Genomic DNA, 17,906 nt, shown 5'->3' with positions numbered 1-17,906 from the left:
AACAAGGGGTGGAGAGAAATGAGCGACTCAGGTGATCTGTCATACCTTGAGTGACTGTCTTTTTGTCACATAATTTTCTGAATGAAGTAACTTCTCATATTCACTGAAGAACTAAAAGACAAGAAAACACACATCAGAGGATTTTCTTAAGCGCAGTAGATAACATTGAAAAGCTTGAGCACACACTCCTAATGGCACAGAGGCCAATCTCTGCCCAAGCTCTGCTCCTCCCGTCCGTTTCAAACTCATCCTCGAGTAATATCTGCTGGTTACTGCCATGTAAAAGGCTCCTGGGCTGGCCCCCTCACTGCTCCAGAGAAGTGTGCACTGAGCTTATATCTTTTCTGTCACCCAAACTTCATATGCACACAACTTAAATCCTTTCCCCACCTCCCCACCCCACTGTTTTCTCACTGTTCTCATTTCCTGGTATTGAATTAGAAAATTCACAGACATATATATTTTTTACACAACTCAACTAGTCCAAAGCACAACCACAAAGAGAAAAGTTATCTGTTCTTTCAAAGCAAGAAAATAATTAAGAGTAGAAGAGAGAAAAATTCAGCACTGTTGGGTAGGTAGGTGTCCCAGAAATGGTAGGACTTGAGCTCAACTTTAATAATGAGAGAGATTTTGTTTAGAAATGGGGAGAAGAGCTACCCTTCGGGGTAAGAACAGAAGAACACAAGACTGAAGACGTGGAGGATGCAAAATGTACAGAGTGCGGAGCTGACGAGGATCCACCAGAGTCACAGACGGGCTCACTGACCAGAACTGCGTCCGGGAAGGGAAAGGAGCAGAAGGAGAGGGCAGGAGGGAGGCGGGGCACAGACAGGAGGGACACACTGGGGCCGGGCCCCCCTCCCAAAATTCAGAGGAGCGGGCCAGTTAGCTTTCTGTTTGTTTGGACTATGGACAGGCTTCTGAAGTTGCAAAACGTCGCAGTGCTAGTGTGGCGCTGCTGGGTGTCAGTGCGTCACTGGGACTCGCCCCTGGCTGCGGTGGGTGGCTGAGGATGCCCGCTGGGTGTTCTGCCCACACTCAGCCTGCTTCTGCCTTTGCTTTGTGATGGGTCCCCATCCACCATTCACCTGTGGTTTAGAGCAGGGACTGGCAAACTCCAGCTCATGGGCTACAGCCAACGCACTGTTTTTATACAAGTTTTACTGGAATACAGCCATGCTCATTCGTGTACTGTAAATAAATTCGTTTATGAACTGTTTATGGCTGCCTTTGCGGTAGAACTGACAGGAAAGCTGACCAAGAATGCACAGCCATGAAGCCTCAAATATCTGCTCTCTGGCTGGCCCCTTACAGAAGAGGTTTTAGCGCTAACCCAGAACAGCCCCTGCATCCATTCTTTTATCTCTAGGCAGAGGTGGGATCGCCCTCTATGGAGTGTGCAAGGGAGTGAGACTTCTGTCTTCAGAGGTGCCTGTTACCCCTTCCTTCTCCTCAAATGATCATCAGGCCATGATCGAAAGCAGTCGGATCCGCCTCTGATCAGTAACACAGGAACACCTCAAGTTCTTGACGGAACATGCAAGTTAAGATTTTCTGCTGTGTAATTTTTAGGGGAAGCTTGGTTGCAGATTCTTCTCAAGGAGAACTGCCTGGTTAGATCTCAGCCCCAGGTCAGCAGTGAAGGACTAGGACAGACGAGGGACTGGCATTGTCTGGGCTCCTCAGAGATCTGATCTCCGTGAGCTGCACCTCAGTTCAGCATTTTCTTCACTGCAGTCACCCTCGGGGATGACGTCAACTCCATGACGCTGCGACTCAACTCCTGTCCAAGAGCGCCAATGGGAGAAATGTGCTTCAGGCCCCAGTGGTAGAAAAGGCTGTTTCTTTTGAACAAGCTTCAGAGACACTGTGATCTGTTAATGGTTTTGTTTTCCTCTATGTTTTCATTATTAGAAAGCTCTGAACCAAAGTGTACAGACTTTAGAGTATGTGTTTTTGTGTAATAACTCCATGTTCAGCTTAATTTAAATTGCTCATATCTCCCCTTTTCTTCTCCTCTCCCAGATCTGCCTGCACTATACATAAAAACATACATACATATATATATATATCAGTTAGATGCTGCACATATGTTTTCTAAAATCCTGATAACTAATGTCACCTATTAATAACACATAGGAAAACATTTTATTGCCAAAATTAAAGTGACATCATTGCCTATAGTAAGTTTCTTGGAAATACCGTTGGTAGGTTTTAAATTAAGACACTTGTATGCTTAATTTGAGATCATGTTTTAATAAAAACAATTTGTTAATGCTTATTAAATGCTTACTGTGTTCCAGGCACTGTGCCTTGGACTCGACACACACATTCTTACCTAATCCTCACAGCAACCTAGTAGTAATAAGAAGGTGCTGTTATGAGCCTTCTCTTAGAGCTGAGGATCCTAAAGGTACAGAGGGTCAGGGAAGCACATGGTGACGCTGAGACTTGAAGCCAAACTCCACACAGTGTGGTGCTGAAGCCCACGCTTCTAACTCTGCAAAAGGCACTGACAAAATGTGCTTCTGACTAAAACCAGCAAACACATGGGAAAAACACCCCTACATCCCAGTGCACACCGGCAAAAATAAAAATAAATGACCACTGATGCTTAAACCATCGATAAGGCTATTTCTGAGGCAATTACTATGGACTCTGCACTGTGTTATGATGTTACTGCTGCTGCTGCTAAGTCACTTCAGTCGTGTCTGACTCCGTGTGACCCCACAGATGGCAGCCCACCAGGCTCCCCCGTTCCTGGGATTCTCCAGCCAAGAACACTGGAGTGGGTTGCCATTTCCTTCTCCAATGCATGAAAGTGAAAAGTGAAAGTGAAGTCGCTCAGTCGTGTCCAACTCTTAGCGACCCCAACAAGGACTGCAGCCTATGAGGCTCCTCCGCCCATGGGATTCTCCAGGCAAGAGTACTGGAGTGGGGTGCCATTGCTTTCTCCTAGTGGGAGGGAAAGATGGGAAAAGGAACATGGAAGAACTAGAAAGCATAAGCTCTGCCTCCAAGAATCTTCTAATTTAGCTGAACAGCACAGCAAATTTCCTGGTGGTCCAGTGGCTGGGACTCCACACTTTCACTGTCGAGGGCACAGATTCAATCCCTGGTCAGGGAACTAGGATCCCATAAGCTGTGACATAGCCAAACCACCGACCCCCCCGCCCCGGCCCCGAAAAGAAAAGCTAGTTGAACAGTGAATAATGAAGTATTAACAAAACTTAGGATTTTAAAAATTCAAGTAACTAGTGGGAGAATGAAAAACTAAGCCAAATTTTAGAGGAGAGATAGAAATTTTAAATGGATTGTAATCACGGTAACTTCTCCAGGAGCACCCATACGGTTTTGGACAGCACCGAAATTAAACTAGTGCGGCACAGGGAGGCGCTCGTGGGCATCGTGGGCAGCAGAGGGGACACACGTGGGAGAGAAGGAGCGGCCCTGCTGTCATAATGATCAAGGGCACTCAGGTCATCAGAGCGCCCAGACCTGCTCACAAACCTTTGTGGGTTCTATCACCAGGAAGTCTAACATCAACTCCAGCTGGAGGGGGCCTTACGGCTGAACTAACCAATGTACTACTTTACAAATGAGTACTGACTCCTGAGTCTCCAGAATGAAGGGCCTCGGCCTTGGTCACAGGAGCCAGCAGCAGAAGGGACACTGCTCACCCACCTGCTGTGCCCTCTAGGCTACGGTTCTGCTCACCCACTGCTGCGGAGTCTCTGTCTCTCTATTTGTAAGCAGCTGGGACGTGCGCAATGGACGGGAAGTATGGGGAAGAAAAGAAGCCACATAGTAATTTTCTCTTTATCTTAACTGTGTATTATCATTCAGCAGCAAAGTGCTTTATTTTCCTCTTCTAAAGCAAGAAAAGATGCAAAAGGGAGTGTGTCATCAGAAAGAAAATCCTACTTCTGACCACGTAACCCTCTCTATCTCGGTTTTTGTAGAGAAATGATTACAGCACCAATTAAAAACATATTTCCAAAATAAATCTTCTGGTACAAAATCTAATTAAAAGCTTTCACTTCTGGTAACAAAACTTACAGTGTGCTATTTTAAAACAGAATTTCATATACTTACTCTATCATAATGTTGTTCCAAAAATTCCGCACTGAGCAATTTATGTCTTGTAAGTAAATCCTAGAAAAAGAAAACATACTTTTTACAGTTGTTGGCATTCAAGTTCTTTTAGAAAAGAGAATCTTAAAATTCCACACCATTTTATTTGATAAAAACAGTTGTCAAAAATTACTACACTTAAAAATATTTGAGCGTGAACTGTATTGAAAATGTAGATTCTATGTAAGAGCAAATAAAATCATCAATAATTTGAAATTGTGATAGTAATGGTTATGATTGTCGCAGGTCTAATAGCTCTTAGATGGAAAAATTAAAAAGCAAATTTATAAGGTAATGGACATAAAAACTCAAAGAAAGGGAATCAAGAACCAAAATGAAATAAAAGTAAACAGTTGTGATAAAATGCCAAACAGTATACTGCTCCTGGTAGAGAAAGAAGAAATATCTTTTATTAGAAAAAGTACAGGAGGTTTCATTTTTTTCCTCCTTAACTCAGTTACATTCAGTTTCATCTTGAATGCTACCTTTTTGCAGAGGTAGGGTCTCTTTTAAAAGCCCCATCATAAACATTAGCTCCAAAATAAACAGACTCATGCTGCAAACATATAGAACCAAAAGTTATGAACAGTAGAGTCCAATTCCGTGTCCCTGTGAAACAGAGCTAATGCCTGACCCCAGGGATGTCCCTGGAAATTACTCAAGGGTCTTTCATTCAGAAAATATCTCCTATGTGCAGATAAAGGTCTAGGTCCTGGGGCTACAAAGACAAAAAGAGGTGGTCCCTACCTTCAAGGACCTAGAGTCAGCAATGGACTAGCCATAGACTCACCAGGTGGGAAGAGAATGGACACAGGTGACAGCAATCTTCAGGGAACTCAGGAGCACAATTCCTCTAGAGCTGCTGACCTCAGAGGTCAGTGTCAATAGTCCCTTCTCTGAACCAACTTTCCTTCACTTGTTTTCTCTGCTGTTTAGGTTACAATGACTAGTGTTTCCTGAAGTATGTCCTGAGAAATGCCCTATGGAATGTTCCATGGTCAACAAAGGAGCAAAGGGCTGCAGCTTTGGTTCCCTCATTGAAACGAGCCCCTCGGGTCTCAGGGGGTTTTGGAGGGAGTTCTGATGCCTGCTCGTTAGCATCCTGCCCTGGAAGTGCTGCTCTGCACGGGCTTGCCCCTGGCCCAGTTACTTCCTACTTTCAGACCCTGACACACACATCACCTCCCTGGGGAACCCTTCCTGACTGGTCACCAGCACCAAAGCATGGTCACAGTTACAACCTGACATCTGTGGGATTATGCTCTTAACATCTCTCTCAGGGTAGGCTATAAATTCTATAAACACAAGATCATGTCTATTTTTACTGATCTCTGAATTCCCAGCACCTATGCAGTAACCAGCACATAGTAAGAGCTTAATATTTAACAAATGAATGAACCAACAGAATCCAGGAACATGTTTGGGAACACACCACATTAAGCAATCTTTGAAGAACGTTTCTAGGCTTCTAACCCCGCCCCAAAGATTTACAGGTGTTCAAACTGCTGGATAGGGTACGCATCCTATGCCCATGGAAGATTTCCCCCAAGTGTCCTTTGGGGATTAAGTAGGCAAAATGAGAAAACCTGGAGTGTGAGTAACTTCAAGAATCTGGGAAGAAATATGGGGAAGGAGGAGATGGCAGGGCTAGAAGAATTTATATTATCTTAATATATTTATATTGTCCCATAGGGTCTTATGTGAAGGAGAGAGGAACATGAGAACTTTAAGGGAATATATCAAGAATACTTGTTAAGTAGTGCCCTGCCTCTAATATGCTACTCTCAATGTAAAGTGCTATGTCTATAACATGTGGTCTATGACAGCTCTCCCCTGAGTTAGGACCTCAAGGGCAGGGGTTTGTCTGGGCAGATCACTGCTAAACCAGAGTTTCCTGGTGGTCAAGTGGTTAGGACTTCATGTTTCCACTGCAGGGGGCCCTGGTTTGATCCCTGGTCAAGGAGCTAAGATCCTGCAAGCCTCGCAGCATGGCCCACCCCCCCAAAAAAAATCTCCTGAAAACAAACAAATGAAAAAGATCACTGCTGATCCCCAGAACCTAAAGAACAGCGCTCAACATGAGCAAGCAGTCAAGAGACTTGTGGAATGAACAATGAATAAGCAAATTTAAAGACCGCTGGGTCTGGATCCATGCAAGACTGACTGTCTCATCTACTCTGTGGCTAAGTCTTTCTGGAGGCCACTCTGAGCAAGTACAGGGCTGGGAACCAAGTGCTCACTGCTCCGCCATGATCTGACCAAAGAGAAAGGAGGCATCTCAGAGGCAACAGCTCTCAACTGGGGTTGGATTCTTGGGTACAGGGAGGTAGAAAGTATTTCTCTGAAAAACAAAGATCCTAAACATGCTGTACAAGTGTTTTTCTTTTTGGTCTGAATAAGGTGACTGTTTCTCCTGAGAGCTGTATTTCCAGTAGGAGCAAGAGGCTCACAGTTGGGCCACACACAGCAAGGGGGAATGTCCAAAACGCCCTCATCAGAGATTCTACCTGTTTCCATTCAGTTTAGACAGACCAGGAGGCTCAGGAAACCACTGCCAACCTAGGGATCACATCTCTGGAGCCTTGCGGGAGGAGAGAGACTGGAAAGGGGTTGCTGAGACTGCTCAAGCAGGAGCCTGACCCCAATGCATTGGGGGAGGGAAGTCCTTCCTAATAAATGGCAGATCAGGGCCTGGAGCAGACAGTAAAAATCCAGCAGGGAAGGAGTAATTCTTGAGAGCCGGCACAAAGGAAAAAGGCTGATACTAAGCTGGGAAAAGAGGTGGGGACTTTGGCAATGCGTCTCTCTCCTGAGAGACGGGAAAAAACCCTACCCTCGGGCCTAGAGCCAAGAGCTTGGCGAGCTCAAACCAGGCTGTGGGCTGTGTGTGGGGATGAGGTGGGGAGAGCACAGGAACCGACAGACTAGAAAACAAAGGGAAGCGGTCATGTAGTCGAAATCTGGTGAGCGACTGGCAAAGCTGACAGGGCGCACGTGGTCCCACATCAGCAGAGTGGCCGGGTCAGCCAGCAGGGGACACAAAGAGCATGAGGTCTGACTTCCCAACCTATCTAAATTCCCATATGGCCAAGCCCTGGGATGACCCAGAGACAGGTCAGGGGTCATCTCCCAAGTCCAGCAGATGGAGCAGCCAACTTTCAGGGTGGACTGAATTAAAAAGATTCCTACAAGTTACGTGAGTTTTGGGTCCCAAACATCATGTGACAAAGATGGCCCTGGAATCCCTGAAGAAATGCTGCTGACCCAGGGGACTCGTTTTCAGAGAGCCTCAGCAAGCCGTCTGGCCCAGTGTTGTACTTGATGACTGTGTATGTCCGAAGACAAGAGACTCAGTTCTTCCAACTGTGTGGTTCACCTCTGGAGCTCCAAAAGTTAGAAAGTTCCTCCTGTGGTAGAGTTAAAACTTAACCCCAGGCTACTTCTAGAAAACTGTAAAGAGTCACAGAACTAGGTGGAATCCATTTCCTTGAGGACCCACTTTAAATACAAGCAGTGCTCTCTTGGCAAGTCCCTGTCGAGTCTTCTCTTCTCCAGGCTAAATGTCCAGTTCCTTTAAGCACACCTCAGATGACAGGTTCTGAGTTCCCCTCGCCATCTGCTGTCTTCTGAAAGTCATCTATTAGTCCGTGTGCCTCTGAAAAGCACAGCACCTGGAACACGTGTGCACTGTTGGTACTTTATAAGCTTCCAGTGGGACGAGACCATCAGCAGACTCCTTAAGTCACACGTTATGTAGTCACAGGTAGCTCTGGGGCAGCATCATCATACTGTTTAATTTTACTGGACTTTTACAGAATTTTGTTTACTCAGGGTCAGCTCTCCAGTCAGACTGCCTGGGTTCAAATTCTGGCTTCCCCATTTATTGTCTGACTTCATCCAACATTTTTCTAGGTTTCCATTTCCTCGTGTGTAAAGAAGATAATAATAATACTTCCTTCATAGGGTAGTTTGAATATGATATGAAGTTACCTACATTTTAGTAATTATTACACTGTGTAACGACTACATTTAGTATTACTTCCTGTTATTATGCCTTATTCTCACATCTCTTATTTACAAAGATGGGTCCTCAGGTGGAAGACCTCAGTTTTTGAGGGTTTTTTAATACTTAAAAATTTTTTCTAATTGGGGGATAATTGCTTTAGTGTTGTGTTGTAGACCTCAGTTTATCTGTATTTAACTTCAGCCTGTTATATATCCTGGCCTCTCTGGATCTTTATGAAGCCTATTTCAGGACCTCTGCGATCTGCTTTCTATTCCTTTGTGGCATATACTTGTTGTCACCTTTTATCTGAGTCTTTAATAACAATCTTCAGCTGTGCTAAGCGAAGACAAATCCACTAAAGATTTCTCTCCAGGATGGTGGCAATCCATTTTCTGGCACCTTATGGATATGGTGTTCAATTAATTATGAATTGCTACCCTGAAACTCCATCCAGCTCCTAGTTTTTCACTGTTTCACAGGTCTGTTACAGACCTGTACAATCATTCAACATCTAATATATAAAGGAATAATTCTAATAGCTACTGTTCTCTGCGCATAGACTATGTGAGGACCTAATAACCTGAACATACTCGTATTGTCACCTACATTCTGACAGATGCAAAGACAGGTTAAACCAGTCTCAGAGCAGAGAACTGAATCCAGGCAGCCACGCCCTTCGCCCCCTGATCTACACGTGTCTATGAAATTAGCATGACTGAACTTACTCTTAGTGAACCCATGCTGGCTGTGGGTACACGGTTTCCTTTCCAAAATGCTCAGAAATCATCTCTTTAGCAGTAATATTTTCTAGAACCTTACACAGGTATAATATCAAGCTCCAAGCTCCACCAGCCTCTGGGGAGTCTACCTTCTTTTACTCTGGAAAATGGGAAATATATTTGTTGGCCTTCTGATACCCCTCCCTGTCTCCTTCATTCCTCTTAAAAAAAAAAAAATCACAAACAAATATTTGGCCACTGATTTACTATCTCAGTATCCCATTCATTCAAGCTCTGAACGGTAGACGTATTTCAAGCAGGTAGTTTTAATTTCTCTTTAAGACTCAGCACCTGTTCCTCCTTGTCCAGGGTTACGGATGAGCTGCATTTGTTTGAAAGTTTTTGTGTGTGGAGTGCATTTTCTGCGAGGGTAGCTCTGGTCATTCTCAAAGGAGAGCATGAACCAAGGATCTATTTTTTCCATTATAAAAAGTGTCCTCTGCCAAGAGGCCACCAGTAAACCGGAAGAGGAGCAACCTCCTTCCCTTATCAGCACCTCTGGCGTGGAGGTCAGACCAGCCCTGCCCATCCTCCTCCCTGCCCTGACCAGACTTCTTAAGGAAGGGTGAGGAGGGAGCTTCAGTCTGTTTGACAGGCCTGTGCCTCTCCTGAAACACTCTTAATTCTAGGCCCTACTTCCTTCTGCCTCTTGGCGGGCTCTCTCCCTTCTATCAGGAGTAGCTGAGACACAGGAGCCAAGCCCATTCCTCACTGCTCTAGAGCTCTCTCCTCCAGAGCTCACCCTTAGAATCCTACCAGGTTTTAAAAGTTTCCCTTCTTCAGGTAGAGAACACCTACCTGACTCTGCTCAGTCTCTCCATCTCTGGCGACCAGGACCCAGCAAGGTACTGAGACAGAATCATCAGCAAGGCCAATCAGACCTTCAGAGACTGGGACTCACGCTTCCGGCAGAGTTAGCGCGCCTCTCACCTCAGCTGCGCCGTCTGTGCTAGGGGCATGTCCCTCACGTCCTCTCAGTCAGGCGGACCAGCTGAACTCTCCCAGCCCGCTGCTGCTCCTCTTCTCTGCCCTCGCCCTCCTCCTCCCAGGGTCCTGCGCTCAGGCTTCCGGCTTGCTTCCCACACAGGAGCATCCCTTCCTGACACCTGGTGCTGCTACACCTCCCTCATAACAGGTCTGCTGCTTCTGAATGGGGTGTCCCCTTCCACCGGTACGTCCCAATCAGGAGTCCCAACCCACCAAGTGCAGTGATACCTACGATGTCATGTTTATCACTCCACGCTATAAGCTCAAACTCATGTCACTTTGCTTTGTACATGTGTGTGCTCAGTTGTGTCCGACTTTTTGCAACCCCGTGGACTGTAGCCCGCCAGGCTCCTCTGTCCATGGGATTTTACAGGCAAGAATACTGGAGTGCCCTTTCTTTCTCCAGGGGATCTTCCCGACCCAGGGATCGAACAGGCGTCTCCTGCATTGGCAGGTGGATTGTTTACCAGTAAACCAACTGGGAAGCCCTTGCTTTGTACATTAACATATAAATAACTGAGGTCATACCTAAAGGTTTCTGACATCCTGAATATACCCTAGGTACCTTTCACATTATTACCTTACTCTCATTCAGTGTGAAGCCCCAGGCTTCCAGGCTTTTGTCCTATTTTAAGGGTGTTCCTTCTACTGGAGGAACACATTTTATTCAAAGACCAAGGCATGTGCTCATAGTCTAGATGGGTCTTTACACATGAAACTGAATGTTTACAATAATAGTGGCTGTTTCTCACGGCGACAGTGTTTATGGTTTGCAAGCACAGCAGTCTATGTTGGATTATTAAATTCTGAAAATATTGAAATTGCAGTTCTAAATACTCAGGAGGTCAGACATTTTATATAAGGGAATGTTAACATATAACACAGAGGATGAGATAGTGACATCACTGACTCAATGGACATAGTCTGCGCCAACTCGGGAGATAGAGAAGGGTGGGAATCCTGGTGTGCTGCAGTTCATCGGGTGACAAAAGAGTTGGACACGACTTAGTGACTGAACAACAACAGCAGCATATAAAGGCTTGCTCTCACTGTGAAAAGCACTAATAAGCATCACTGCTTTATTCACATACCTTAAACAGCCCAGAACCTTGCAATTCAAAACAAAATGTGCATGCCGTACACTGATACCATATCATGTGTCTTTAATTTATACAAACACACAACAGAGGGGTAAGGTGGCGGGGGGGGGGGGGGGGGCACACTGCTGGCGATTCTGCACCCCTGCACTCTGTGTTTAATAAACAGCTCTGTTCCGAGCATGAGACGGGCGAGAGCAGCTCGCTGTGCCCTTGGGCCTGTTCACAACAGGGTCATCTGTCCTGAAGGTGGATCTACTATTTGAAGATATGTGTAATCCAAACTGCTACAGCCCTGGATGGAAGCCAACTACTCTGTCCGATGCTTAACCAAAGAAACTGCTGCACTATGCTCCAACAGGGAGACAAATCTGATTTTCACATACACTGTATATCTATGTACTGTATTTGATGGGGAATTTAACATAAAGTGTACCTTTGACCATACAGGACTTATGCCTTTTAGACAGACTTGAGAGTCTTAACTTTTCCAACCTATCAGAGCTGTGACTCTACTGCACATACCTGAGTCACAAACACACATATAAAGTACGTCTGCTGTCTTCCCACTAGAGGGCAGCCGTGTGTAGCTCTGGAGGGTACAGAACGTTTAGGAAAGAACACCACACCTGTTAATCTCACTTGTATATCTATTTAGAATTCTACAGTTTTTGTTACCTTGAATGTGGCAAATGCATCTGAAGCTATGTCAAATGTTGACATTTCAACATATCTGAAGAAATCATAAAACTGTTCCGACCACAAAATGATTTTTGCAAGTGGTTCATGTCTGATGCATTCTCTTAACATTATTCCACAATTTAGGGCTATTTCTGGAGATTCATACCTGCAAAAAGAAAAGACAAATATGACTGCCTTCCCCCCATCACTGTTCTTTTCAAACTCCCAACAGTTCCAGTTTCTAGAACAGGAAGTTTCAGACATGTTCTAACTAAGTGACAGAGAAGGTTACAAGGTGCACCTCTCTCAGCGGAGAGTATGTGCTCAGAGGGGTGAGTCTGGAGGGCATGCATGCGCCAGTGCATGGTGACCGCTTCAACGCCAAGAAAAGCGACAGCCTTGACAGTGAGTATGTGGGTAAAAGCTCATTCCTTCAGTTAAAAGACTTGAAGGGAGGTATTCAGGGTCACACCTCCAAAGAGGGTTTAGTTCACCTGAGGTGCTCTCAACATTTCAGAAAAACCAAACACTGAATCGAAAAACAATAGAAACGTAAGTTTCCTAAAGTCACAGTATCTAAATGGGCCTATCAAATTATACAGCATTTACACTTCATTGTTTCAATTTAATACTCAAAATAGTACTTCCAAGACTGCTGGCAACACATAAAGGCCAGAGCTTCTAAGACTGTTGGCAACACATAAACGCTAGAACCGAAAGCCTGGTCTTGAGGATGTCACCAAGCGCCTTGTCATGGGGCCTGAGGGCTCTCAAGTGGACACGGGCTCCATGTACCCCTCCTCAGCTCTCCACACAGACTTCCTCTACTCCATCTCAAGGTTGTTCGCCTCTTTCTTCCCCCGATCAGAAAGAGAATCTCGTTCTCCTCTCAACACAGCAGCCTTCTCCATTCTGATGCGCACCAAACCTCTCGGACTGGACTCTGTCTGCCATCTGCTCACACACGTCACCCCGTCACTCCACTTCCTCTCACACTTGCACACTCAGGCTGAATCTCCTTCCCCACTCACAGCCACCTTCAGTTTCCTGCCACTGAATCCAAAGACCTCGTGGCTAAAACAAATGATCTTCTAATACAAATTCTGCTTTTAATTTCTGGACAGTGCAGACCTCTGCATCTCTTTCTTTAAAAAATGAAAGCAAGACCCCCAGTTCTCCTTTCTACCTCCTCTGTTCTTATTTCTTGCCTGGCTGAAGTCTTTCTTCCATTGCTCTGACCCCTAAGATCTCACAGTTCCCACCATGGCTCCCAAACTGCCCCAGCCCAGATCCACCCTGAACTGTAGTGAAGTTATTTTCTGTTGCTTTTGGACAATGCCATAAACTGGATGTGTCTAATATAGCATCACTATTTTGCTTCAGATATCCGGGTCTAAAACAGGTCTTACAGAACTTTCTTTGATAATGGAAATGTTCTCTATCTTTGCCCGCTACTGAGCACTTGACATCTGGCTACTATGACTGAGGGACTGAATTTTAAATGTCATTTAAATTTAAAATAAATAATTACATGCTGTTAGTAAGAACAGTGTTGAACCACACAGATCTGAACACTGCCCTCTTTGTCCACTCCCAGTCTTCCCATCTTCAGCGTCAGCACTCCTTTCTAATGCTCCTCTGCAATATTTCAGTTTCATTTTCTTGTATCCAGTGCTGCATGAAGTCATCCCTGGTCACCTGAGTGCCCCTAATCAGTATCTTTGTTCAAACTCTGCCTTAACAAATCTATCCGACTAGTCTATCAGTGAAAGTGAAGTGGCCCTGTCGTGTCAGGCTCTCAGCGACCTCACAGACTGCAGCCCACCAGACTCCTCCATCCAAGCGCATCAGCAGCCTTTCCCAACTCAGGAGCTTAAAATGATTCTTCCTGCTAATTACACGGACTCACGTCTGGGCTTCCCGTCACAGCAACGTCTCTGGTGCGCCACCATCCCCACTACGCCACAAGACCTTCTGATCCCCCCACCGCTGCCAGTCACTGTGCTCATTCTGCCCCTAACTCTCTTGTTGATGCCTGTGCAAATCTGAAACCATCTGGAGCCTCAAGCCTACATCCACCTCTGCTGGCAAGCCTTGCCTTTCTGACTGACCCGCATTTCACCCCCGAAACCCTCTGCGAGTGTTCTCCGGTAGGACTGTCCTCCTGCTGTACACGTGTTCATCACACGCCCTCACCACCACCAAAACCACATTCCTCTGTGCCACTGGCGGCATGGCAGCTAGAATGGTGACAGGCTCCGAGGTGACTAAAACGTCTGCTCACAAAATGGCCGCGCACACAGCTTCCTCCCTGCCACTCTCAAACAGGCAGGAGACTAGACAGAGGAGGGCGAGACAGTTTGGTACAACAAGTCGGGCAGGTTTTGATGGCCGTTTGTCAAGCTGGCCTTAAATGATTAAACCATAAACCACCGAGCACAAGGCAAACAGTTATGCTGTACAACCTGTTAGCACTAGGCAGGAGAGCACATTAACATTTAAATCGCCAGTGAAAAAATGACTGCCTCCAGATGCAGGCTAACACAAGTAACACGGTTTTTTCCAAAGGCACACTAATACCAGCAGCGTCACTCCTCAAAATGTCTAACATCAGAATACTTGTAGCCTGAGTGGATAATCACATTGTGTTGAAAACAGTCTGAACTAATTAATAAACAAGTGAAGGAAAATTTCTTTCTTCTTTTTTTCCTTTTTGGCTGTGTTGCATGGTTTTCATTAGTTCCCTGACCAGGGACTGAACACAGGCCTCAGCAGTGCTGAGTCCTAACCACTGGACCTCCAGGGAATTTCTGGAAAAAAAAAAAAAACAAAAACAAAAATCACAGGGCGTTGCTGTGACGTGGGGAAGTCCAGATGTGAGTCTGTGTAATTAGCAAGAAGAATCATTTTAAGCTCCTGAATTGGAAAAAAAGAATTACTGGAAAAAATGCCTGTTTCTAGGTCTGAGGAAGAAACCCATACAAAATGAGCACTGGGTGTCTTGTGCCAGACAGCAGGGAGGCTATCAGAGGCTACGGGGGCCTTGCCAAGAGGACACGGGGGCCAGTTTGAAGGCGAGCCCAAGATGGGGCAATCTGGACATAAAAGCATGGTCACAATGACTGAAAGGGTTTGAGGCACATCAAACATATTTTAAAACCTGATTAAAACTTCAGGTTTGATGCTTAAATGCATAATGATGCTTAAAACAATAACATACTCATTGCTGACTTAAGAAAGTGGCTAGGGCATCAACTGATTATACTAAAAAATGATAATGTAGAAAAAAGGCAAGCATGTATTCTGTCTTTCCTACAGAAGTCATGAAACATTGATATATAGAGAAGGAATAAGAGAATTAGGAAATCATCATTTTGAACCTAGACAACAGAGTACATCATGAGAAACACTGGGCTGGATGAAGCACAAGCTGGAATCAAGATTGCCGGGAGAAATATCAATAACTTCAGTAATTCAGATGATACCACCCTTATGGCAGAAAGTGAAGAAGAACTAAAAAGCCTCTTGGTGAAAGTGAAAGAGGAGAGTGAAAAAGTTGGCTTAAAGCTCAACAGTCAGAAAATGAAGATCATGGCATCTGGGCCCATCATTTCATGGCAAATAGATGGGGAAACAGTGGAAAACAGTGGCTGACTTTATTTTTTGGGGCTCCAAAATCATTGCAGATGGTGACTGCAGCCATGAAATTAAAAGACACTTATTCCTTGGAAGGAAGGTTATGACCAACCTAGATAGCATATTCAAAAGCAGAGACATTACTTTGTCAGCAAAGGTCCGTCTAGTCAAGGCTATGGTTTTTCCAGTGGTCATGTATGGATGTGAGAGTTGGACTGTGAAGAAGGCTGAGCACCGAAGACTTGATGCTTTTGAACTGTGGTGTTGGAGAAGACTCTTGAGAGCCCCTTGGACTGCAAGGAGATCCAACCAGTCCATCCTAAAGGAGATCAGTCCTTGGTGTTCACTGGAAGGACTGATGTTGAAGCTGAAACTCCAATACTTTGGCCACCTGATGCAAAGAGCTGACTCACTTGCAAAGACCCTGACGCTGGGAGGGATTGAAGGCAGGAGGAGAAGGGGACAACAGAGGATGAGATGGTTGGATGGCATCACTGACTCAATGAACATGAGTTTGGGTGAACTCCGGGAGTTGGTGATGGACAGGAAGGCCTGGCGTGCTGCGGTTCACTGGGTCGCAAAGAGTCGGACACAACTGAGTGACTGAACTGAACTGAATGATCCTAAATGGACAGTAAAACCATTAGGTACAGGGTTGATGGAGAACTTTATAATGGACAGGCTGACATCATCTGCATCCACTGATCTAACATCAGCAGAAGAAAGACAACCAGGACTGCCCAACAGAAGCACACAGCCCCATCCATGAAGAATTCCTGTTCCCACCCCCTCAACTGAGGCTGAATCTAACCAAATGCAAAAGAACAGAGGATAGAGGAACACGGTTATGTGTGAAACCACAGCATGAAACACCAAATATGAGATTTTTCTACAAAACAAATGGCCCAGTTGCTTCAACAAATAATAGTATTAAAAGAAGAGGGCAAGAACTATTATAGATTAAAAGTGATTAACAGTCATTAAAAAAAAAAAAAAAAAAAGAGTCATATCAACCAAATTCAGTTTGTGGACTATGCTTGAAGACTGATTCAAACAACCTGAAAAACAACATTTTTGGTGGAAATCAAGGAAATCTGAACACTTACAGGGTATTATTTTATGCTTAGGTTTTTAAGTGATATTATGATTATGATATGGAAATGATGTTGTACATGAGGAGAAACAGGAGGCAAGAAATAAATGAAACAGGAATGTTAATAATTTGTTAAATATCAACAAGATGTTAATAACTGCTGAAACCTGGTCATGGCTAGGAAAGGGCTTGCTCTATTATTCCCCAGTTTTATGTATATTTTCCACAATAAAAACTAAAAGGGGTGGTGGAGTGGGGTCCCAACACCAGTGGCTTCTCCATGCTGCTTCTCCTCACCTCCCTAAGCTGAGGTTTCTGCTCTGGCCAGCTCAGTTGAGAGCTTTAAACCTTTCTTTAAATAGTGCCTCAAAAGTCTTACATGACATTCAGCAATGTTCCTCTCATAACCCTGGCCACTTAACAGTAAACACAGGCAGAGCTAACTAATTCACAGATTTTAATAATCACTGCTTTCTATGAAAAAAGGAATAGTGGCTTTAAAAATACACAAAGGCATCCGGAAGCTGCCCCAAGAACACCAAAATTTCAGACTACTCACTGCATGTTCATACAGGCAGCTCTGGATTGATACAACAAAATACTGGATGCCAAAAATTCTGTACAGCAACATCTGAAGAAGCATCATGGACAGTTAGAACTAGAAAGAAGGAAATGGAATGCTGGCATCCAACACAGGCACTGACGCATGCTCTGTCTAAACAAGCCTGAACTTGGAGGAAGTGTTAAACCACAGAGATATGAATCAGAGTGAGGCAAGCTATAAGGCTGAGGTAGGACAGCAAGCTGATTCATGCCAACAGTCATGCCAATAAAACGCTTGCCCACCAATTTAACAGAACCCCACCAATGCACACGTACCCAGAGCTGGCAAACAACCCTGGCGTGAAACTACAGGAGGCTACCTTGCCAATCAGTGATGAGGGAGAAGAGGATTTTTTAAAAATGTTGCAATTTTAAGGCTTTTTTGGTTTTTTAATTTTTGGAAACTGACATCTATCCAAAGATAAATGACTGCTTAGTTCAGCAGTAATGCCAGGAAGATGCACTGTGGATTACCAGACTAAGTGGGTTAGTGGATGGACACACACAGGTGAAAAGCCAAGGGAAGTACAGCATAAACATGTACTCTGTTGCTGCGGACTGAACAAGGCTAAGTGCTACAGCACCCACGCTCCATTTACTGGGCAGCCTTTACTGCCAGACAGTGCGCGTGTATGTCCAAAGAAGAGGTCTTTAGGTATATGACTTATTTAGCTGGTATTTTATACAATTAAGGTTTTTACATCTTAGAGAACAGAAACAAGACCACAGAGGACTTATTTTTTTCTTGAGGTTTGAGATTTTAAGGCTCATAATTCACTAACTTTAAAATCCCCTGGGCATCTTCAAATTCTGTTTAGTTTACAGGCTGAATTTTAAGGGGGGAAACGTAATCAAGAACTACCTGAAAAGGAGTTGATGGAAGTACA

The 17,906-nt window shown here is 44.7% G+C and overlaps 1 protein-coding gene across 2 annotated transcripts in view; it reads right to left on the bottom strand.

Moving 5' to 3' along the window:
* CAB39 (calcium binding protein 39) overlaps positions 1-17,906 on the bottom strand; it is a 94,979-nt gene that overhangs the window by 7,155 nt on the left and 69,918 nt on the right. For both annotated transcript variants that reach the window (XM_027965309.2, XM_060411352.1), the window contains exons 5-7: positions 11,685-11,853; positions 4,099-4,158; positions 46-111 (exon numbers count right to left, since the gene is read on the bottom strand). In XM_027965309.2, the coding sequence (XP_027821110.1) occupies positions 46-111; positions 4,099-4,158; positions 11,685-11,853 (295 nt within the window). The remainder of the gene's footprint in view (positions 1-45; positions 112-4,098; positions 4,159-11,684; positions 11,854-17,906) is intronic.

This window comes from Ovis aries, chromosome 2, assembly GCF_016772045.2.
Source record: "Ovis aries strain OAR_USU_Benz2616 breed Rambouillet chromosome 2, ARS-UI_Ramb_v3.0, whole genome shotgun sequence".
NCBI classification, from domain to species: Eukaryota; Metazoa; Chordata; class Mammalia; order Artiodactyla; family Bovidae; genus Ovis; species Ovis aries.
The sequence above is the reverse complement of the archived record's forward strand: the minus strand, read 5'-3'. Positions and strand labels throughout refer to the sequence as shown.